We start from the raw sequence: 23,449 nt of genomic DNA, 5'->3' as shown, positions 1-23,449 counted from the left end.
ATGTATAAGTGCTGTGTTATCATTCCCCTGTCTTAAACAGCTAATAACTCTTGGCACGTTGGTGTGTACAGCCTTCCTCCAACACACACTCTGGTGTTAAACTATCAAATATCCTTCCCCTTCTCTCTTCATACTTTCCCTTTCAGGCAACGAGGAAGGTGGGGCATGGATAAGCCACTTGCTTCTCAGCAGGTGCCTCCTTAAAGTTTGCGGAGGTACTTCATGAGTCACTGCCAGCTGTTGCCTCTAATGCTGAAGTGACATCCGTATCTGACTTGTATGCGGCTGGGAGCACGATGGGATCATACTGGAGTGCTCGTGAGGTAAGAGTGAGGAAATTCAGACCATAATTCATTAGAAGCTGAAGATGACCCGAGGTGGGTTTGCGATTGGGATTCTCGTGCCTAGAAGAGGACTTGGGAACTGCTAGTCCCAATTCACTTCTGTATTTACTTATTTATGTCAGGCTTACTGATAGCTTTGCTGATGTTGGCTGCCCTGTGGAGGCACTTTTGGTGGTGGAGGAAAGTTCAGCTGCAAGTGATCCACATGGAGGCTGGGAAGCAGTCTGAGGTGCCTCACAGCAATTCCTAACTGGAAAAAGAAGAGGAGTGACATAATCCCCCTAAAACATTTAATGGATGCATTTTGCTAGCAGACAGTGGGAGAGGGATTAGATAATGACTTCCAGTGAAACAATAGCTAAAGTTTCAGGTACTAAAATCTGCAAGAATTAATAAATTTTTGGGGTTGTGTCTAGTTATTTTTCTCTCCTTCTGTGCTTGACGTTTCAGCTAATGATCCTTTTTGAAAATAGCCAGCATCTAGTTTGGGTGGGGAAGTTCTCTTAACATCTCTTCCTAAGTTGTCTTCTTTTGTGCAGTTTCTGCTCCATTTGTGTTGGTGGTGCCTCACCAAACAGTTTCATTTTCCTCTGGGGTCATGATTCTTTCGAACATAACAAAGACATTGAAATCTACAGCATCGTGATTACACATTTTACCATGGATTGTTTCTGTTTCGTATGAGTTCTTTGTATCCCCTCATTCTCCTCTTCCTGACCACAATAGCTGAACACCTCACAACCTTTCATGTATTTCAGTTCCTGATAAAGATTTTAAACAGAAAGTTGGAATTTTTACTAAATAAAATTATCTGCTTTCCATGTGAAAATTCAACTGTTCAAGAGAACTGAAAACTTATTTTGTTTTTTGTCTACAGATGTTTAATGGAGGGGTTTCTTATGCACACTCATTCTTTGCTAGCTTATTTTTCCAGCTTAATTATTGATAAAGATTTCTTTTAAATTAAAATACCTGTTATGTAATGCAAGCATTGATTTTATTTAAAACCATTTTACTGTGCTATCCACTCTACTGTTATTTCTCTCATCAATAGCTTACATAGAGGAATATTTCCTCTTTTTCTGCCTCTTTTTTTTTAACTCTACATAGACATGGTTTTAACTTCCAAAGCAGTGCAAGTACTTCACCTTCCTATTTTGCTCCATGGCTTTGAAAATTGCAACATGCACTTATGGGAGGGCATGTTTTACGGCATAAACAATTAGGGCATAAACAATTTAATATTCATGCAGCTAATAACTATGTCATTTTCCTGCAGAGTGAAGAATGCCCATGCTGCTCACTCTCTGTAAAAATCATAAGAATGAGAAATCTGAGAAAGGCAGATCTGTGTGAGTATCGCAGTCTTTCCTTATGGTTCCCAGCAGTTCTGTTCGGAAAGCAGAGAGCATAAGCAAGCACTGTAACGTGTATCTGTGCATGAAGTGTCACCATGGTTTCAAATATTGATGCATATTTGAATTCAGGCTATTCTTAGAGTACACTTTTGTATAAACATATCTTCCAGTTTACTGAATGCTACTATTAGTGGAAATACAAAGTGTCTACTGTGGTATACTGTAAAGTATCTTAACTGCTAACAAGCTTCAGAGCCAGTTTTGCTGAACAATTTCGGCTGTTAATTCTCAGTTGCAGTTTTTGATGTGCTGCGATGCAGGCTACACTTCTGCTTCTCGACAAAAATGCCAGTACTGATGTCGAGTGACTGCCAGAGCCTGTGGGGTAACATGGGAGCTTTGGTATCATCTTCTGTACCTGTTTGTTTTTTGCAGACAGTAGAAATACATACAGGCACCTGTGAATTTCTATTTGCTTAAAAAAAAAAAAAAAAAGAGGAGCATTATATAGCTTATTGTCAAACAACTTTTTTTCTGTCAAGTGTTTACTGAAATGTATTTGAAATATCAGGCTTTCAAGGCAAAACCAGTACTACTGAAATGTTTCTGGGGATTTGGTGGAATGGGTGGAAGTGAAGAGAGGGAATCTCAGTGGTTACTTAGGTAGGAGAAAACGAGCTGAAGGTCAACTCAAATATCTGCCTCAGAGAGAAAGAACAAGGCAGGAACGCAATGGAAAGGAAGTGAATACATACCTTTTCATGTGAAGTAAGACCAAGTGAACTCAGCAAGGGTGTTTGCCTCCATAGAGATTACGATTCAATTCTTGCTTTTCTACTGTTGAGCCTAGCACAGGAATATTGCCTTTTCTTGAAAACAGCACATCTTCAGAGAAGAATGAAAGGATGGTTCAGTTCCCTCTCTGTCTTTTGAATTGCAGCTGAACTGTTTTCTGGCATAAATGATACCAGCTCAAGGGAATGCCCAAACTGCCCTAACAGCCAATAGCATCAAGATAACCACCTACAGAGTTGATAACATGATAATCTGCTTTTGGCCTTAAAATCAGGGATGTTTATTTCTTTCTCAGCATTTTATAATGATTGGAAATGACAGCCTTTACATTCTTAAGGACCAAAGAACTTCCAGAAATCCATAGCTATCTATCTTAGCTCTTTATCTTTTATTAGTGTTTATCTTGTGTCTTCATTTTGAGCAGAGGTTTGACTGCCTGATTGCAGGTATGAAGCTATATCACTAGAGATTTGCTTCCAAAGCCAGATGTGCAGGAAGGTCTTTGCTGGCAAGAGCCAAAAGAAGCAGTGCTAGGTGTCAGGCTCTGAGAGAAGCAGCCTCATCCATTTCCCATCCCAGCTGCCTTTCTTTATCGTGCAACAGAGCATCACATTTTATTTTCCCTCTGAGAATCAGTAGCAAGTTACCTGTGGCACAGGAGAGAGCTAGTGAGATTTTATCTGCACTGTACCTGTACGCTCTCTCAGAGCACCTAATTTTGTTAGTAGGTCCATGCCAGGTGGTGTGATACACATCACAAGAAATGAGACTGTGTTTAAAAGCAGTTAATTGAATTAGAAAAACAGTGTGAGAGTGTAGTAGGAACCTTTACGTGGCGGCCCTTCCATTCTTGACAAAAATGTTGTGCAGAGAGGTTTTAATACCTAAACAATGAGAGAAGTCCTCAGAGGAAGAGATCCCAAGGCACCTGTTAAAAACCTCTGCCATGGAAGACATAGGTATTGGCATGTACAGCGAAGTTCACTTTGTAGTCTATACCAAGTTCAGAGTGGTTTATGCTGAAGTGCGTTTTTGGGCAGTGAGACAAGTGGAGACTTGGAAAGCACATTAGGGAATCCTAATCTATGCATTTCATTGCACATGAATAGAGTCGCTTGAATGTAGCAACAATGATTTAAGAAGAAAGTAAAGATAACTAGTTAGGCCCACATATCTGTATTTCTCTAGATTTTACTTTCCTAAAATTAGTCTTTGCTCAAAAATTTTTTTTTTTTATATTTTTTGTGGGAACGTATTTGTCATGTAATTCATGTATTTATTCAAATATGTGTAAATATTTGAAATATATTTAGCTCAAAATGTATTTTAGGAGAAGGAGAATCAGTTGTACTTCCCACTCACAGTTATTTGTTTTAGTCACTATTTCTGTACAAATTAAAGTTGTTAAGAGAGATAGAGATGAGGACAGAGAGCTGAAAGATGGCACAGAAATAATTCAAACTGCGAAGAGCCATCAGTGCTTTGCTGGAGTCAGAGTCTGATTGGATGAAGCTCTGGTTTTTGGAAGACCACCTGTCGAAGATGAGTACGCTTTGCTTTTCTTCAACTGTGGCACTGTGCAGCTGAAGTGTCCTCCTTGTGCAAAGGGACTGCTACCCACAACCCACAGCATCCATGCGTCCTTAGATCTTGCACATGTCTTATAATATAGGACTTGGGTTTTTTTTAGTATAGGATAGCTGTGGCAATCATCTATAATCATGATCTCCTGGCCTTTTCCCTTTATGTGAGACAAAAGATTGTATTTGTACATGGTGTGAGCATAATAACAAGAATTAGGCTACTAATGCGCGTTGAAATCTGATACGAATAAGGCTTACTCACGAATCAGAAGGATTTGCTGCTACCTTATGGAGGTTATCAGGCAACTACAATCTGAGTCGTACATACCATCCCAAAGACAGTGCAGTTGCAATTTCTGGGCAAGTTTGAGTTTGGCTAAATTTTCCCTGTCAAAAGTCATAAGACTAGTGATACCAGACTGGTCCAAAGGTTCATCCAGATTGACAGTATGTCCCCAGAAAAGACCTATAATAAATGCTTTTGGGCAGGGCAAACACCAAGGCATGCTTTTCCCTGCCCCACTCTCCCAAGAGATCTGTGATTCATGAGGTCTGTGGCTCAGAGATCTGGCTCCTGAGTCAAAAGTAGTGCTTGCATTTTATTTCCATACCCAAAATGCTTGGCACTTGGAGGCCACTAAGGGATTTTACTTTGATATCTTCCAACTCACTTCGCACTGGACAGGAACCCAGATGCTCTTTCTCCGTGTCATAGGAAAACGCCACGCTCAGTTTCAGGGTGTTACTCTTTGGGGAGGTCTATATACTTATATTGCTAATTAAATAGATACAGATATTTCTTTTTTCTCTTCTCTGCCTTGCACGGGCAGCAGAAATGCCTACTTGAGAAAAGCTGTCCCTTTTCAAGCTGGCCTGAGAAGGTCTTTTCTGCACATTAGTTAGGATTAGCTCTTACACAAAGACAACTGCCCCCTTGTATTTATTCCACAAAGGGCAGACAACTTATCATTAACAGCTGCATGACGGTAGCTTTTTCTTGCTTTAAAACTGCGGAAGCTTTGTGGCTGTCACAAACCTTCATAAATGCATCCACTATTCCTGCAAAATCTGGATTCACTGCCTGGATGGTGCTGTTTCTCCGCAACTGCACAGGATGGTATGAAGAGATTTTGGAGAGAAATGTTTAATTGCCCATAGTCTGAACATTGGTAATCCAACCAGGCTGGCTTGAGGCATAGGCAAAATAGGGAGCCACTGGTAGCATCAGGGACAAGAGTCACAAGCTGAGGTGACTGGGCTCTCCACATTCCTGCATCCCCATTGCAGTGCACAGGGACACAAGAACAGCTGTGCTGGATCGGTCCAAAGGTCTCTCCTGCCCTGTGTTTGAGAGTGGCCAGAGGCAGATGTCTTTCTTTAAAAATATTGGCTTGCCCTACTTTGTATTTAGCAAAGTCCAAGGCTCCAGAAAGCTTTTCCTGGAATGGCCTACAGCTACTTTTTTTTTCTTTAATATAACAAGCTAATCTCAATCAGCATTGTCATTAAATAAAACCTTAGGCTTGTCTTTAACTATAGTATTAAATCTGGTTCTTGTTGAATCTGGGCCTTGTTGCTGTGTAATTTCATAGCAAACTCCCAATACTACACTGCTCATTGATTTTAAAAGTTGGAAGGTGGCATTACTAATGTTTTTCCTTATATCACCTAAATCCTGTGTAACACCACCATAATAACAAATTGCCTTTCATTGCCGCGTCCTCCAAAGGAAACTATTGCGTGCGGAAAGTCTGATTTGAAGACATGCACACAACAAGCCGCGTATACTTCTTCTTACCTTTTTCCCCGACCGTAGCACCGATGTGAGGGGGCGGCAGCAAAGAGGGCAGGCAAGTAGCATGGGCAGTACCAGCAGGCAGCTGCCTGGGCTGGCCAGCGCTAATGGCAGGTTTGCTTTTAGGGTGATATCACTTCCCTGTCAAAATGCATGTGGTCACTGACTTTTGCCATGGTTGAGAGAAATCCTGGGACGTGGTCCTTTAAAAAAGAGCATTGGTGTCTTTGCAAGGCATCTCATCTAAGGTCCTGATGCATTGGGCTACTCAGGCAGGCTGCTTTTGCATTAAGGGAGAGAAATCCTAAAAGCAGCCCGGGACAAACGCTTGGCAATAGGAATCCGCAGAAGGACAGAGAAGTAGTTACGTGGATAGCTGCCAAGTTGCGACAAGGCCGGTAAACAAGGATTTCCTCACTGGTTAAGAAACTGAAACAAACAGGTATAAAAGCAGCTGTTAATCACCAGAAGCTCCTCCCTGTGATGTCATATCCTGAAGCAGGGTTTTTCTTACTGTAATTGTAAGCTGGTTAGATCAAGATCAAGAGCTAAGTGCATAACTACTAAGGTACCTGTCAAAATGGAGCCCTGGTCCTGACTGAGGTTTATAATAACAACAAAGTCATAACCACAGTTAATAGCACAAGTAACAAATTAATGGATAATCTCAATGAATATGACGTGAATCGACTTCACAGCTGCAGTTGTTTAACAATCTCTGCTCCTTTCCATTCAATCTTCTGTTTGGTTTTATCCACTCGTTACTCAACTCTGCTCCCACTTTTCCTCAGTTCATTGCAAAAACCTAGTTTCCCTCAGATCACCCATTTTGAGTTCTCTAGTCTAAGAGATTATTTTAAGTTTTTCCCCTTTCTCAAGTCTTTAATGTATTGCTGGCAGAAATGCCATGATGGATTGTATTGTATACAGCATAGCGTATATTGTATTGTATGCAATTGTATTGTATTGTATATATGGTAAGAAGTGTGGAGACGAAAACCTGCGCTGTGCCTTCATAGTATCATAAGCTGCCACTAAAAAGGACAATGCTATGTATAATTAAGGAGCTCATTAATATCTTATTTGTTTAGGGATCTTGGTCAGGGCACCTCCTTACAGCTGTGGAAATAATTTCCTCTGTACTGCTAGGTATCAATGGTTTGTATGTAGGTACACGTGCATCTTCTTGGAGCCATGCTGGCTTCTGTGTACTTCTGTGTGCAAGAACAGAAAGCTATTCTGGTGGTTAAAGGTATTATGTGCGATGTTCCCCCATGAATTCCTCCAGACTCTTGGTGTAACCTTGGAGAAGATGAGTTTCCGCAGAACCTCAGTTCCTCAACTCTAAAGCAAGGAATGCAGCAAGGGCATTAGAGCCCCACAGGGGCATTAGGAGGATGAACTGATTACTGGCTGAAGGACTGATAAAAGGAGTAAACAACCCTAGATAAATGTTAGACTCATCTCTGTCTCAAAGACAAGGGTGACAGCAGCTACCATGCTCTAATACCGTACTGTATCGTAGCACAGGTGGTATTGCAGCTGTTGTCCTTCATTGAACAGGGATGATCTTTAAAGCCTTTTGTGATGGTTCTACATGTTCCTAGTAGATTTCATTATCCTCTTGTTTAAAGGAGGCTTCTAGTTAACAAGTGTTTGAAACAGGTTTTAAAATGTTTTATAATTTTTTAAAATGTCAAAACCTGTTTTAAAACAGGTTTGAAAAGGGTGGAGGCAATGGAAATGAACAAGGGAGAAGCTTGGGTGGAGAAGAGAGGCTGGAATGAGTAGGTGACAATGGCGGCAATGTAGAACCACACAGTGCTTTGAGAGGACTCAGGTCCATGCAGCAATTCATGACCCTTTGCTCCTCCTCTCCCATTTGGCTTGCAGAGTTAAAAGGCAGTGGTAGACTCTGCTCAGGATGTGACTTTCTAGTTTGCACTGGGAAAGTTCCACAGACCTGGATGGATGTTTCTGCAAGAGCTGAGACACATTTCATGAAGTGCTGTGCTAATAAACAACACAGATAGCACAAGACTAGCATGCAGTTTCTTTCAAACACTATGTAAGCAACCAGCAGTTGTCAACAGATAATGACAATGAAGTATGCGCTTTGATTTCTGAATAGGCTTTCTAGATTTACAAATTTCTTTAGGCTGAGCTGTGTAACACCTTCTCACCACTTATGAAACTAAGCTGAGCATTGCCTTTACCCATGCTTACATTCTCCCACATCTTCTTAAAACTTATTGTACTGTGGCATTTTTGATCATCCTTGATAAGGACCATATTTTACTCTATATCCTGCTTACTATTGCACAACAGTGTATTGAGTTTAAGACCAAAGTATACTTTGCTTGACACTGAACAGTAACCACATATTGAATATCAGCAGATCTGTGTTTACAGGAGTATTAGTAGTTATGTAGGACATTCAAAGAAATTCATAAAGAATATGAAGATTGATACAGACATTTACTTATTGCAGGACTTGCTTCAGGATTTTTGAGGTATTCCTTTGATGAGGAGAAGAAGGTACAACTTCTCATCTTTGGTATTTTACTGTGAAAAATACACTTAAATGCATTTTTGTTCATTGATTCCCAATAGATTTTCTTATACACTGTTAAAGAACCTGCAGAATCTGTTCTAGTTCTGTCCTGGTTGTTCCAGTTTCATCAAGACAGCAGTATCTGCAGTTCATCCAGTTATGCATTAAGCAGTGTGACGGATATCTGTAATCAGTGATCCATTCTTTCCTGTACCCTCTGAGCAGAGACCTGTTTTGTTTCATGCATCTGTGCTCTCTTAGTGCTCTTTCACACATCTAGATGAATGCTGCGGAGGTGAGCTGTATGCTGAAAGCACAAGGCCTGTGGTATGTCTTAGTCCCCATGGAGGTTCATTCAGAACACTCAGAGCAATACTAGGGGAAGCCTTGCCCACAGGTAAGATTCACAGAGCTTGAGGACCTTTATCAGCGGTGGTCTCCAGAGAGGAGCTTCAGGCAACATTTTTGCTGAACCAGGGACATTGATTACCTTGTAGATAAGGACCAAGAACCCAGATGTGATTTGCTATTATGTGGGAGGCCCATGTAAAGTAGAGAGGCTAGATTTAACATGGCTGGGATAGTCCGCATTGCTGAAAAGACATGTGAGAGTGTCCACGTGAGACTATGGCGTCTCTCCCGGGCACTTTGTATGACTGTATCCTCAGCAGGAGCCAATAAAGTAGTGCTGCAGTAGTAGCCAGTGAAGATTAAGACTCACTTGCAAATGTTGGTGCTGGTGCTTGCATTGTATTCTGCTATTAAATTGGCAATCTTTTTGAATGTCTGCCTGGCAAAGGTATGCATCTTTTCCTATTTGTTCAGGACCAATCTTGACTACCCTTTTTTAAAGAGTTCCCTTTCAGTTCAAGAATGAAAACTAGCCAAAAGGGGTCTTTGGTATAAATGTTCCTTGTAAGTCAGATATATCTATTCTTAATGCTTTCATTCATTCTTACTCGCAGGAAAGTTACTGTAGACTGCCAGATCAGTTGGGAGTCCTGGAGGACTCCAGCCAGAATATGAGCTCATTTAATTTCACTGTGAAAATAGGATTAGTTGTAGTCTTCTGATAAAAGACAGTCTGGAGGATGTGTGTTTATCTGTAGCTTACTTTGATGTGAAAGAAACTGATGGTGACATCTTTGTAGAAAAGACGTAAAAAATGTGAAGACTTGGCTGCCAAAAGCAAAGCGAATGTTGGCAACACATCCAAGTCGTAGTATTTATGTCCGGATGAATGACTACTGCAATGTAAGCTTTTAATCCAGGCTGAATGAACTCTATCCTTAACAAAGAAAATGAAACTGTAATCTTCACCTGTGTGTTATGCCCTGTAGGTCCAAAATTTAGTTCACAAAATGGTGACTGACATTTACCGACTTTGTGCTGAATTCTCAGGTACATGAAGACCCATTTACATTGTGGCGTAAACACTCTTGCTGCCAGTGAGGTGTTCCAGTATGTTATGGAATTTTTCTTACCAAATTAACTCATCGGCATTGACGTCTTTACCTTCATATTGGCTGCTGCAAACCATCATGAGAGGGAATGAGGTGACTTATTGCACCCTACTTTTGTTGCTTGGTTATAACAATGTGCCTTATTATTTCCATGCTGTTTCCTTAGCGTAACTCTTCCATCCCCACCATATGAAACAAAGAACATCTACAGGTATCTATTTTTATTTTTGTGTACAGAATCTACAGTAAACTCCTATGGATTATCAGTGCTAGCTCCTTCCTGTAAGTGAGACTTTGGGATATTTTTAACCTCACTGATCATATTTGCACTTTCTGGTGTTCAGAAACTCCAAACCCAGCGAAAGAGGAATACCTCATGCCAGTCAGCTGACCTTGTCCTCGCTATCATACTGAGCTACAGCTTTTTGGTAGCTTCCCATTCAGTACCAAATTTTACTTGAACGAAAAGATAGCTAGGAATTGTCCCTGCCATAAACTTTGTTTATTTCGTAGCAAAGTTTTGATTTCAAAACTCTGGATGTCAATTAAAAAATTCAAACTGGAATTAGTGCTGCAGTGCACTGTCGCTGCTGCAGCTTAGCCTCAGTTGCTGCACAAGATTACATCTCCCATGATGTATTGCTCCTGCTTTTTCAGAAAAAAAGTTCTCCTGGAAGAGAATGTGAGAAAGAGTACCATAACCACATGCTTTTATAAAGCATGTCTGAGGCATTTCTGAGTCCAAATAATGATGTTTAAGGCAAAAAAATATATTAGTTTTAGCTACACGTTAAAACCATTTTTGTTTCTATTCCCTTACTGGGTAAATAACATTCTTGGGAATATTTTCTGAAGAAAGAAAATTTGTGAGTGTTAATCTGTTGGTTCAGCTGCTTCTGGTATTGATTTTGTTCCCACTCCTGTTTTCATTGAAATCCAAGGCACTTCTGTATACTGTTTGCAGCCTGTTTCCAAGTCTGTTTCCATGATGTTTCCCTCTGATAATGGTTTCTTCAGACACCCAGCAGTTCTAACTACCCACAGTGTCTGTATCAACAGTGTTGTACCAACAGTGTTGTATCAACAGTGTCTGTACCAACATGTCTGGCCAAGACCTAGTTTTCGGCTAGTCTATTTTTAAATGGAAATGAAAGAACTTTCTAAAAAATATTTTCCACTGACAGATGTGAGATTGCACCACATATCACTGCAAGAGGGTCTGAGGTCGAATGAAGGAAGTCTGGCCTCTTAATAATACCTCTTGGCCAAAAATAGGTGGCTTTTTGGTTCCTACTGGCTGACACGCTGAGAGTGGGAACAGTGAAATAGTGGCAATGCTTATGAAAAGTCGAAAAACAGGTATACCTATGGAAATAACACAATTTCTAGTTCCACTTTACCAAAAGAAAGCATATATAAGGGTGATCTAATGACATCTGTGCCTCTGTTAGCATGTACAAATCTTGCAAGAACAGCTATACATACCCAAAATGCCACTTAGGTAATACAATGTATCCCCTGTTGCTTGATGGAGGAGTTGGGGTGGGTGGGAGTTGTATCACAGCTGCCTGTGGGCATCTCTGCATTATGTTGTGTTGCCTTTTGTATTGTTTCTTTTTGATGATTATATTGGCCTGGTACACGGAGGCTCTGGGTATGCATTTAGGCCTTGTCACTTGGACCCTGTATGTGTTTGGAAAGGAAAGGTGGCAACTTTTCCGATGAGCTTACAGTCTTACTTTATACGTGTCAAAGAAGGAGGTTTGCAATTGTTTTGGAGACAGCGCCCAGATATCTGGGAATTGACCTCTTGGGTTGGTGTACAGTATAAGGATGTCCTGTCAATTCCTTCCCTGACAATTAAGGCTGGCAGGGAGACTGGTTAATTGGTTTCCATGCAATGGAATGGAAATTATCCTGTTTATTGCCTTCCAGCATAAACATGGGCATCACATGGCAGCAATTCCATATGACATCTTGTAGGTTCACCTGGGCTGGTCCTCTTCTCCTGAAGCAGGATCAAGTTTACCTTGTCTGTCATTCTTTGATACATATCTGGGTACCAGCACCCTCTGAAATGAGTTACCTAGAAAATGTATAAAATCTCTCTCACTAGAGCTAACTCTCTTAGAGCTGGAGCAGTTTCCCTAATACTTGTCTTTGTTTATTTCCCTCTGGCCACACAGAGCCACTGATCATTGTCCTCTTCGTATCAGTAATTTGGACATTACAGAACTGATTATTATCATGTTATTTGACAGTCTTTGTTGTTGTCGAATTAGCAAACTCAATTCTTTCGGCACTTTCTCATATGCCAGGCTGTCTAAGTCATTCCTCTTCAGTCTGGACATGTTTAATTTTAATAGCTGGCAACAGTTAAAGCCTTTTATGGTGGAGGGAAGAAGAGAGCGGAAGAAAACTGGAATATGGAAGACACTGAGCATCCACTTATTCCTGCCCAGGGCTGGGAGTGCATGCAGTGATAAGAGATCTCAGGGACAAATCTCATCACCTGCACTTATGTTTAACTTTGTGTATTTGGGATCTGGTCCAAAACTGATCTAAATCTGTGTTGTATATATAAGTTACCAGGTAAGTCCTGCAACATTATAGTTCTGGGCCATAATTTGTTATTCTTCATGCAGTGGCCTGGCTGTAATTGTTTGTTTTCAGATTCAAATATCTTTGTCTCTATCTGCATCTATCGGACTCAAGTTGCGCCAGGGGAGGTTTAGATTGGATAATAGGAAAAATATCTTCACTGAAAGGGTTATCAAGCATTGGAACAGGCTGCCCAGGGAAGTGGGGGAGTCACCATCCCTGGAGGTATTTAAAAGACGTTTGGATGAGGTGCCTAGGGACATGGTTTAGTGGCGGACTTGGCATTGTTAGGTTTAGGGTTGGACTTGATGATCTTAAAGGTGCTTTCCAACCTAAATGATTATATTATATTCTATTCTATTTGCATTCTTGTCTTGGGCTATGTTGAGACTGAGGCCTCGCTGGTTGCTAACTGAGCTGGTGTTACATGTGGCTCATCAGGTTGTGGGACTTTGTTTTTGCTCTTATTAAGGGTGAACAGCCTTGCTAAAGACTGGACTAATTACTCAAGTTGGCTATAGGTCTATTGTGTTCAGAGAGGATGAAGGACTGAACAGAGATCCCACCACATCTCTATCTAGAATCAAGATTATAAGTCACAAGTTTAGAGCTTCTTTGATACTCTGAAAATATCAAATACCTGTCTTCTAAATCAGGATTCATAGCTAGTATGTACAACAAAGAGATATCCCAGACCATAAATGAACAAATTCTCTAAAACATGTATATATCAGTAGTCTGTAACTGACAGATACAGTTGCTGAAGAAACAGATATTCTCACTCTTACCTGCTTCTCTGGCACCATCTGAGGAAGTAACTATGCGAAGTTAAGATCTTTTTCAAATGTTAAAATCAATGGAAGAATTGTAGAAAATACTGTGGGGGAGATAGTTAAAGAAATTATTTTATAACCTCCTTTACCAATAAATTGTTATCTACAGGTACATTGCACATATTCTGCATTTTAAAATTGCGGTAATAAGTCTAAAAATATCCTAATATTACTTACAAGGATTATAGACATCTGCATTTGCGATGTTAAAGTCATTTCTTCCCTGCCATGGACAGTAAGGGAGAAACTATCAAATGCATGCTGAAAAACTGGAAGATGTTTCATGTTCAGACAGTATCAGAGGACTTGAAAGATAAATCATACCTAACCTGATTGCACAAATTGCTTTAAGCAACACCTGTTCATTGCCACATGGGTTACACCACAAGTTTAAAGAAAGTGTGGAACGAGAACCAAGAGACTGCTAGAGAAAGAATAACATAATTACTGATAAGGCACTCTTCTTGTGTGTCATGTGGAAATATTAATAATAGTAGTTATTTTTTGTATAATGTTTTTAATCAGAGGTTGTCAAAGCAGATTACAAAAGAGGAGAGGATCATTATCACTGTTTTATTGATGGGGAAATGCAGATAGAGAAGCAAGATAAATTTAGATGGAAGCAATTGCCCAGAGTGACTTAGCAGCCTGGAGCAGAGCTGGGACTGGAGCCAACATGTCATGAGACCTTTTCCAGCAGGTTACCCACTTGGTCATGCTGCCCCTCAGCACGTATCCGACAGTACCAAAATGCCTGTTACTACACCCAAATCTGACCTGTTACTGTGATTACAAAATAAGTTCTTAGAGCTGGAGATATTAGAGACAGCTGTAGTTGCCCAGCAGACAAAAGAAATGTGCGTTGTCTAAAAATAAGTGCAAACAGTGTACAGGACTGAAGGACAGCAGATTTGCTCCAAATGGGAGGGCTGGAAAGGGTGAATGACAGTGTAGAGAGAGTGAGTCCCACCACTCTTCACTGTATTTTCAGGGTCTCAGTTTATTACCGCAGGTTCATGAAACATCAACTCTTTTATGCGCTTAGGAGCAGATGCCCAGCACTGCTCCCTGCTAAAACAACCATCATCTTAGCAGTATGAGAGAGAATCCTAACCACCAAATACTCTGTATACATCAGGTTAGCACACAAAAGGGAAGCTAGTTGCACAGACATACAAGTACCCAACCTGCCTCTCACCCAAAAACTCTGGCAATCCCCGAGAAACAACTTGTCAACACCCTGCGGTGGTGCCTGGCATAGCTGGGCTCACCCATCTGGGAGGCTGTTTGCCCAGCTTGGGGCATGGGGGAGGGAGTTCCTGGTAGCCCACCCCAAAGCAGCCCCTGTGTATTACGAAGATTTAATGCCATACTTGTAGCTAACTGTGCAACCTTGTGTTACATTAACACCTTTCTCAGAAATGAGGAGTTTCCTCACTATCAAGGCTCACAGTTTAAATCAGTAAGATAAAAGCGCATTGCTATTTTTGCATATTTGTTGATGGTGAAGGGATGTGACCGCATGTTGGGTGAGACAGTTGGCTCATTACATGGACTGGGCTACAGCTCTGTGGAGGCAGCAGACCAGAGGGAGAAGATCCTTCCTACCCAGACCCTCTTTAGCTCTTCTCTTCCCCTCTCAAGAGCAAAGGACAAAGTTAGCCCCTTGTCTAGATGGTCAAAGAGTTAAATAAGTATTTTACCCTTTAAAAAGATTCTCTTGAAATGTCATCTTTTTCTTCTCCATCACAGAAATCTGTTGATTTGCAACAAACGGGATATACCAATAATGGGTTTTGTTAAGTAAAACTAGCTCTGCATATTTTTTTCTTACCAGTTGTCTTTATTGCAGTAGCTTCTTTGAATCTCCGTTAATGACCAGAGATCCCACCTGCAGGAGGGAACAAATAGTAGTGAGTGCTATTGAATAAGGGCCTGTAAGAAAAGTAATAGAAACAATATCTCCTTTTTGCAGCCTGCTGTCTATACAGTGCTATAAGGATATGCTCTAAGGTATTTATAGTCATTTGTTATTTACAATATGTCTTTTCAAATGCAGTTAGTCAAACTGATTGCTATGTAAGCCTGTCCTTGCCCACTGCTTCCCCTGAGACTGTCCGGACCAAAACCGTCAAGAACGGCAAAGATCCAGTGTGGAATGAAACATTTCGCTTCAGGATCCAGAGCCAAGTAAAAGTAAGATGCAGAGTGCGTTTGTTTTTCTTTTGGGGTGGAGATCTCATTGTGTGATCGGTATGTAGGGTACCATAAAAATAAATATGTGTGAGGGACTACAAGGATGTGGGTAAGGGAATCTGGAGTAGCATAAAAGATAGCCAAGATATTTCACAACTGTTCATATAATGTTCTAATACTTTTCACTTTTTATTCTTCTTTATTTTGAAATCACTGCTTTTCAAGAGTAAAGGTGAGAATTTCAGAGTAAATTGAACAGCATAAAAGACATGTATGAGCTAAGTAGTGGAAGTATCACAGTGCTGTACTTTTTTACTATTCCTTTGGAACAACCTGCAATAAAAAAAAATCACAAAACAACATGTTAGAGTTTGCAGAAGAAGACCAGTTGAACCTTTTACCATGATGATAAATGTTAGAGCTTAAGATTTGCAAGTCCCACTATCCACTCCCTCCAAAAGACAGCGTCAACATCAGAGTCCAGAAATCCACAGACATCAGTGACAGGCCTAGTAAGCCAAGCTTAATTCACACCTGGGGCAATCAAACACTGCTTTACAACTTGTACCCTTCGTTTCCTAGTGCTGGTGGCAAAGTAGGACAAGAGCAGTTCCGCCAGGTGCCAAATCAGCAGGCAGTCCCCCGGCTCTCTTGAGCATTGATAAACTCCTCCAAAAGAGCATTCAGAATAGCCAAAGTGTTGCTACACTGCAAGGTCTCCAGTGAACAATCCCTCTTGCCGTTGTCTGCAGAAGTTGCCCATGATACAAGTTCTCAGGCTTCCTTCCACAGAGTTAGGTGGTACTGGTCCTGTTTGGCATGGCTTTCGGCTTTAACATGTCTGCCCATCTGTGGCCCCCATCCAGTGCTTTCCCTGCAGACCTAAAAAAATCCCAACTTCTTTCAAAATACCAGTGAGGCACAATTTCACTGAGCCCTGCAGGTTTATCAGGGAGGCAAAAGGCAAGGGACAAACATTGCAGCATGGGAACAAACACCCACTGATCTGCAACTCTTGCACCAGAACACCTGCTCCTTACAATGGTTCATGGCTGACAGGTCTTTCAAAACTGCAACACCACACGTAACAGCTGAAAAAAATTATCTTGGCCACGGGAAGCTGCTTGAACTAGTCCTTCATGGAGTGGTATTTGGGAAGACCTTACGTTTACTTTGCAGTAAGTTTGCAGTAGGAGACAAGACACGTGGCATTAGCCCCAATAATTTTCAGTGTGTGGCCACAGCAGCAGTGGTTGCTGTGGCTTCAGTGTGGGCTGCAAAAAATGTGTCCTGGAGATTTGGGACAACCAAAGTGCTCTGGCATGTCTATCACTGCTGCCTCGCTGCTGTCTGGGCTCAACAGACTAAGTTAAGGCTCTCACAGGTTTCTCTGCATAGACTGCAATTGCTCTGCTCATTATCCTCTGAGCAGAGTCAGAGTCTGCTGGTCTGCTCAGTTTCTCCTCACATGTCTTGTGTATCGTTGAGGTATTCATCTTGCTAAATCATGGGAGCCAGAGCTCAGTAAAATCATGTAATACACTGTCACTGTGGAAGAGACATACCCAAACAAGACAAAAACTTGTTTGGGTATGTTGGGCTGGTTCCCATCAGGAACGGGAGTGTTTACTGAAAGGCGTCAGTTTTGATGAACGTCTGACAAAGCACAGTCCACGATGGAGGGCTTCCCAGGCTGGTGCTGTGGGCAGCGCTCCCCCGGCTGCAGGAGGGCCACCCTGCCCGGAGCTGGTGGCACGCAGCCACGCCGAGGGCTGGCTCTGCTCGGCACCTGGCTCCCAGCCATGCTGCCCTCGTATCCTCTGTCAGGAGCGGATAGAAATGGTGAACTGCCCAGAGAGCCCTGGCTGCTTCCCACACAGCATCCCAGCAGTGCAGCCGGTCATCTCCCTTAGCCAGCCAGCACCCTGTGCATGCCCCTCCTGGCTAGCTGGGAGTAACTGAGGAACTTCAAATCAAGCGGTCACTAAGAAAATAAGTCAGCCAATTTAGGCAAATAAGGACACTCTGTTGCAGTATCACAGCTAGGAAAACTGATCTGCTCTTCAGGGTAAGCCTGCCTTCTACAAACTGCAAACTATTGCTTTTAAGCATATGCCCTCTATCACCTTTCATAATCCTTCACAGGCTATTTATGGCTGGCCTGTAAACCAAGTTGTTGTGACTGCTTCTCTCTGCCTCTGGTAGGTATGCTTCTCTTAGCATGGTGGGCAGGAACCCACTGCTGACCCTGTCAGCCCCAAACAGAATTGTTTTTCTGTGTGAAGCACAATGTGATGCCTTTACATATATGGCCTTAAAGGGCAGCAGCCTTTCTGTCTTCTGACAGCAAACTGCAAACTCAAGTTCACTACAGCTTGCCCTCTGTCACTTGCTGGTTCCTTACAGAAATGATGGATGTCAAAATTGAGTACTTGGATTCTGGATCATCTTCCTTTCAGTATATTTGTATACTCAATAACTTACCAGATTTAGTTGTGGACCTTCCTGTGATTCATTATGAACTTTTAAGGCCACAAAGCTCATGCGCTCACCCTTTTTTTGTGCATGTGTTTGTGTGTGATACCATGTGCCTATCTGTGCGTCTTCAATAAGCATCGAACCTCTTAGCAAGTTTCAGTTAAATCTGATGGGCAAGTAAGAATCTCTGAGCTAAGAGGTCCCTGTAATTTACACGAAAATGAGCTGCTGAATATATGGAGAGAGACCTGAATTATTTCCCCACTGGGAAAACAGCCATTAATGTTAATTTGCTCAGCACTCTGGGAGGCACCTCTGAGCCAGCCCATGTGCAGCTACCGGCCAGGCACAGCAAGGCCTGTTACCCCTCCTGTTCATCCAAACAGGCAGGTGGCAGAGGAGGCAGAGGAGGAGATTTGTGTGGTGGGAGGAAGGAAGAGGAGATTGAGAGGTGTAGGACATAATCCGATGGAAACAGGCCTTTGTTCTGCTGCTCTCTGTGCATTTTGTCACCAATTTAACAAAAACATATCTGTTTCTGTAGATTCCATTGTAATTATCTCCGTGTGATCTGTTTAATAGTTTACAGGATATAATTATGCAACCATGCAGTAGTTATATGGTGCTTCCTTAGTGTATTTTAATCACTGCTTATATCCAAGGATTTTTTTTTTTTTTCACCGATAGCAATAAAGTCCTGACCACTAGATGGTTTCCTACAATTCAGGGAAAAGTGGTGACCTCAAACCAAACTAGAGGTCAAACATGTTTTTCAATATGGGAGCTACATATTCAATGATTCTACTAGCCTTTGTAATTTAAATTACTCTGCAGGGGAAAATCAGCAACAAACCCAACTACTTTAGGTTCAGAATACATTTCTTCAGCACTGTGTAGATGAAAAGCTTTGCATGCTCTCTCACTTCTCCCCATACTTTCTCTGTCTTCCTTAACACGCTGAGCATGTCATCTTGTGCCTCCATAAGGTCTCCAAATAGAGATGTTCCTAATCCTGTACCTATGTTCACAGAATATTCTTGAGCTGAAAGTCTATGATGAAAATGCAATCACTAAAGATGACCTCCTCTTCACTGTCCTCTTTGACGTTGCTAAAATCCAGCTTGGAGAAACTGTTCGCTTGACTTTCCAGCTAAATCCAAAGGTGAGGAATAAAACTGCCTTGGCCACAGGAAGGAAATACATTTTTTGTATTACCTCCTAAATAACTTCTTGTAAAGCAGTTGTAGGTGGGAGGGTTTATTTCCTATTAGTTTGCGCTTCATGTATCCTGTAAAATTTCTTCCAAACCTTATTCAGCAAAGTGGACAAGGTTTACCTCCCTACCTTGGACATAATCTTGAATGTTTTTACTAGCTCCTCAAACCTGTTAGCAGGGTTTTTCTGACACCAGACTTCCCTTTTTTTCTCTTTCTTGACTCTGTTGCTCAAATAGGTTTTGTTGGAGATAACAGACTTAATCACCATTGCACAAAGTTTCTCTGTTAGAATTTCTTTTCCTGGGACCAGCACTTGTGAGTTTGGGCATACTCTGGCACAGATGTTGAAGTATTCACTTAAAAACTGACACCTTGCCCTGTAATTCTTTAGTGTATACCTGAATATAACACAGAAGATCCATGCTGAGGTGCTAAAACCCATTGATGGCCAATTACTGTAACTATCTCGTTACTTCAGTGTGCCTGAACGCATACATGACGACTTCAGCATGGGATCTGGATGTCCAATTTAGATACTTTTATAGATATGCTGTTTCACTGACTTTTCTTATAGGGTATGTATTGGTATTCAGCTCTACGGTGATATCGGCAGGCAGTCTATATTAACTTCTCTGGTGACCGGTCAATGTATTGTCCGTGTTATAGGAGTCCTTTCAATTAGAATAATTGAGAATGCCCTCTGCTATCCAACAGTATCAGTATTCTGATAATGTTACACAGAAAAAACCAAGGCTTTAGACAGTTTTAAACCAACAGTTATTGCATGCTTAGGACTGGGGATTGCCTACGTGACCATTTTACTCTGGCTCACCACCGAATGGACAAGTACAGTCAGCTCGAGGACTGATGGTTAATGGAGGAGGGAGAATACTTTCCAAAATCACTCTAACCCGATTGCTTTCACACATCTGAGCATACCCTAGAGCAGGAAGGAAATTTGGTTTTAAAAGCTGTTTCAGGAGCCAGAATAATCATTGACAATCATAGCTAGTGAGAAAGAGAATGAATTCAAATGCTTATAATGAATTAATCTTTTACAGACACAAGAGATGCTGGAGGTTGAGTTTGCATTGGAGACCATGTAAGTAAAACCCATACGGGACTGAAGAACTGTACTTTGCGAAAGCAAGCAGTCAAACACATGCTAGCATTTACTATAATGTAGTTTAAAATGCTCAGCATCACAGCAACAGCTGGTGTTTATCAAGTTAGTTGCATATTGGCTAAAACACTGTGTTCCTTATCTACCAAGAATCATCCTGGATAATAATTTGTCCCATTATTTGCTGGAAGAGGGAGAAGGATAGTAAGAACTACAGCCACTGTGCTTATTAGTACTATTGTTTACCATTATCATTAAAAAAATAAGGAAGCCACATTTCAGATGTCTCCCAAAATTAAAAATCAGTGAAATATTTGAGACTATGCTGGACAAGGCAACCTTTAAGGAAAGCGTTATTCTTTGTTGATCGTTTAAGGATGTATTTAGGTCATATTAATTCTGATTGCATTTTTTTTTCCTCTCTTTCAGTCCAGACCCTCCCGAAAAGCTTGTCACTAATAGTGTATTAGTGGTAATTTTAAACTGTTTCTCTTCTACGTTCATTTTCCTGCTAGGGATGGGAGTGGTGAATCTGGCAGGCGCCCCAACACCTCGCTGCAGGCAGGGCTGAAGGGGAGGGAGTTGGGGGGTCGGACGCTGGCAGCCATCCCATTGTGCTGCTCCCTGTGGGAGGATGTATTAGGAAAGAGTGAACACAGTCATTGGGGATACCCAGAGACCTGTCCACCACCACCAGCTGATAGCAAGCCTCCTGACAAAGCCTGAAGTGCTCTTTCATTGACTTACTGCCTCTGTGTCATTCCCTCTGGAGGCTTCTCTTGGGACACCCTCATGGCTATCCTGTTTTCCCCACTGCCACAGGATGATATGGAAGTTGCTTTCTCGACTGGCCCTAACTCACTACTAAGAGGAGGTAGCACTTGGCTGTCCTACTTCACCGAAGCAGGGCTGTGAGGACAGCCCTGTGATTTATCTGACCCATCAGTCTACCCTCGGGAGGCCTCAGCACACTCCCGTTCCCTCCCCTGTTATTTCCCCTCCCTTCCCAGCCTCATCCCTGTGGATGGACCACAGCACCACAGCCATTTTTCTTGCAGCTGGAACCTGGCACATCTTCAGAGTGCCAAGGTCCTTCTGTTATCAGCCTAACAAACACATGGTGGACAGTTTTCCAAACCCCAGGGACCCAGATGACCAGAGATAGGTAGCAGTGAAGTGACTCAGATATGGCATGTTTTGTATACTTAATTTTCTCATCGTTCGTCTCTGCTACAGTCTCGTGAAATTTCCTGCTTGGAAGTCCTGGTGGACAATAGATGGATGAAGAAAGAACCTTCAGGTTAGACTTTAAACTAGAAACAAAAAATCTTATTTTATGGTAAACTGAAAATTTCTCATTTTTTTGTCATTTTCTTATGTGGTAATTCCTGTACTTTGTTCTTACAATTACAGCATGGGAACTGGATGGTTAGGAGTATATACAGGTTCATAGATCCAACAATTATAGTGTGTCTATGCTAATTAACTATAAAAACTGGACTTTGTAATTAGAGTGAATGATTAGAGTGATAATGAACCTTATTAGTGCTATAAAATAGAAGTAAATGTATATTTCTATCTCAATAATTTACATTTTGCCCAATTTGCCTGCATGTGTGAGTTTTTAAAACAGCTACTGCTATTTTGTAAGCTTTTTGTTTTCTTTTTTTTTTTTTTTTTTTTTCTTCCTGTAATGTTCCCTGTTTTGATAAATAGAGTCTGGGAACTTTTAAGCATTGTTGAATGTTTTGTGTATTAAAATGACAAATTCTGAATGACCATTTAATATTCTATTTCTGACATCATAATCATTAACTTCTCTGTATGCTTTTCATCTTTTTTTTTTAGAAAAAGACTTCATATTTTCAGTGAAGGGATCCTACGAAGAGAGCCAGACCCTGTCGCTGGGCTCTCCCCGGCGACCCGTGGAGCCCCTGGACTTCCATTACATCAAGTACAGCCTGTCAGAGCTGCGCATGGCTCTAGCAGAGAAGAAGTCTCATTGCTGCTTGGTATGTGATCATTAGCTTGAGTAAGCACAATAAACTCATGGTTTTCCATACTTGATTGAGGCAAATGGAAAGAATTTGGTTTTTTTTATTAAAAACCATCTTTTGTGATCTTCTGCTCTGGAAGAGCATTGTACCCCTTAAGATGCCTAAATATGAGATGCCAACTTAGAAACTGCTGGACGGTGACCCCACTTGAAAAAATAAGTTTGTGAAAGTGCTTTTTTGTGGTGTATACATAAAATATTTTTCTACATTATAATTTATTTTTCAGTGTACATCAGGTGAAGAGAAAAAAGACTGCCATGCATCCCTCACTATTCCTCTGGATTCACTTCCCTTCAAGGAGAAAGTAGCAGTAGCAAAGGTGATCGATACCAACTTTTTAGAATAAATGTGAAGCTATGGACCAAAGATCAATGGGCATGAGTTAAGTAGGTCAGTGTGAAGTAGGGGTTTAGATATATAACTGCTAGTGCCCTTACATTCCTAACAGAGAGGGTTATGGATCTGTACATCTCCATATGAACTGAGTAGAACCAAAAACCACAGCCAAATGTTTGAGAGAGGGATTTCTGTGACCAGCGGGGGGACTAATGCAGGTCAGAGCAAATGCAAACGATAAGGCAAGACGGGGCAGACTGGCAGAGCTGATGTGGTTTTTACTGTATAACTGCTCTGTGTATCTTTAGGATAAAACAATTTAAAGAAAATAAAGTGGACTTAGAGAAGTTTTAAAAATTGGATGGATTTTCAGATAGTTATGGCTTTGTGGCTCCAACATGGCTCTTAGAAAAAGTGAAGGGCTTCAAAGCTGGCTGAAGGAAAGGACGTAAAATCATCTCTAGTGCTTATATTGTGTTTTTTTCCTAGGATGAAACAATCAATTTACATGTGAAGTCAAATGACTGGTAAGAAATTCTCTTTGGGTTTTGCGGTTGTGAAAAAGAGACGCTGCCGAGCTTTTTTGCCTTCTTAGCTTTATCTGTAACTAAGGGAGAAAGTATTTAGTCAGTGTTTATATTTACCCCTGTTTACCCCATGTTAGTTACGCATGTCCAGAAGGTGAAAGTTGTCAACTGCTGGGTGTAATTTCCTGT

The 23,449-nt window shown here is 41.3% G+C and overlaps 1 protein-coding gene across 1 annotated transcript in view; it reads left to right on the top strand.

Annotated features, from left to right (window-relative positions):
- Positions 1-296: 296 nt before the first annotated feature.
- LOC142410369 (cytosolic phospholipase A2 epsilon-like) overlaps positions 297-23,449 on the top strand; it is a 34,321-nt gene continuing 11,168 nt past the window's right edge. The window contains exons 1-10 of the mRNA XM_075502791.1: positions 297-323; positions 1,624-1,696; positions 15,386-15,522; positions 19,031-19,162; positions 20,279-20,319; positions 20,770-20,812; positions 21,577-21,640; positions 22,189-22,352; positions 22,624-22,716; positions 23,223-23,260. Of these exons, the coding sequence (XP_075358906.1) occupies positions 297-323; positions 1,624-1,696; positions 15,386-15,522; positions 19,031-19,162; positions 20,279-20,319; positions 20,770-20,812; positions 21,577-21,640; positions 22,189-22,352; positions 22,624-22,716; positions 23,223-23,260 (812 nt within the window). The remainder of the gene's footprint in view (positions 324-1,623; positions 1,697-15,385; positions 15,523-19,030; positions 19,163-20,278; positions 20,320-20,769; positions 20,813-21,576; positions 21,641-22,188; positions 22,353-22,623; positions 22,717-23,222; positions 23,261-23,449) is intronic.

The sequence above is a fragment of the Mycteria americana genome, chromosome 5 (genome assembly GCF_035582795.1).
Source record: "Mycteria americana isolate JAX WOST 10 ecotype Jacksonville Zoo and Gardens chromosome 5, USCA_MyAme_1.0, whole genome shotgun sequence".
NCBI lineage: Eukaryota > Metazoa > Chordata > Aves > Ciconiiformes > Ciconiidae > Mycteria > Mycteria americana.
Note: the sequence above shows the minus strand (reverse complement) of the source record. Positions and strands in the feature narration are given on the sequence as shown.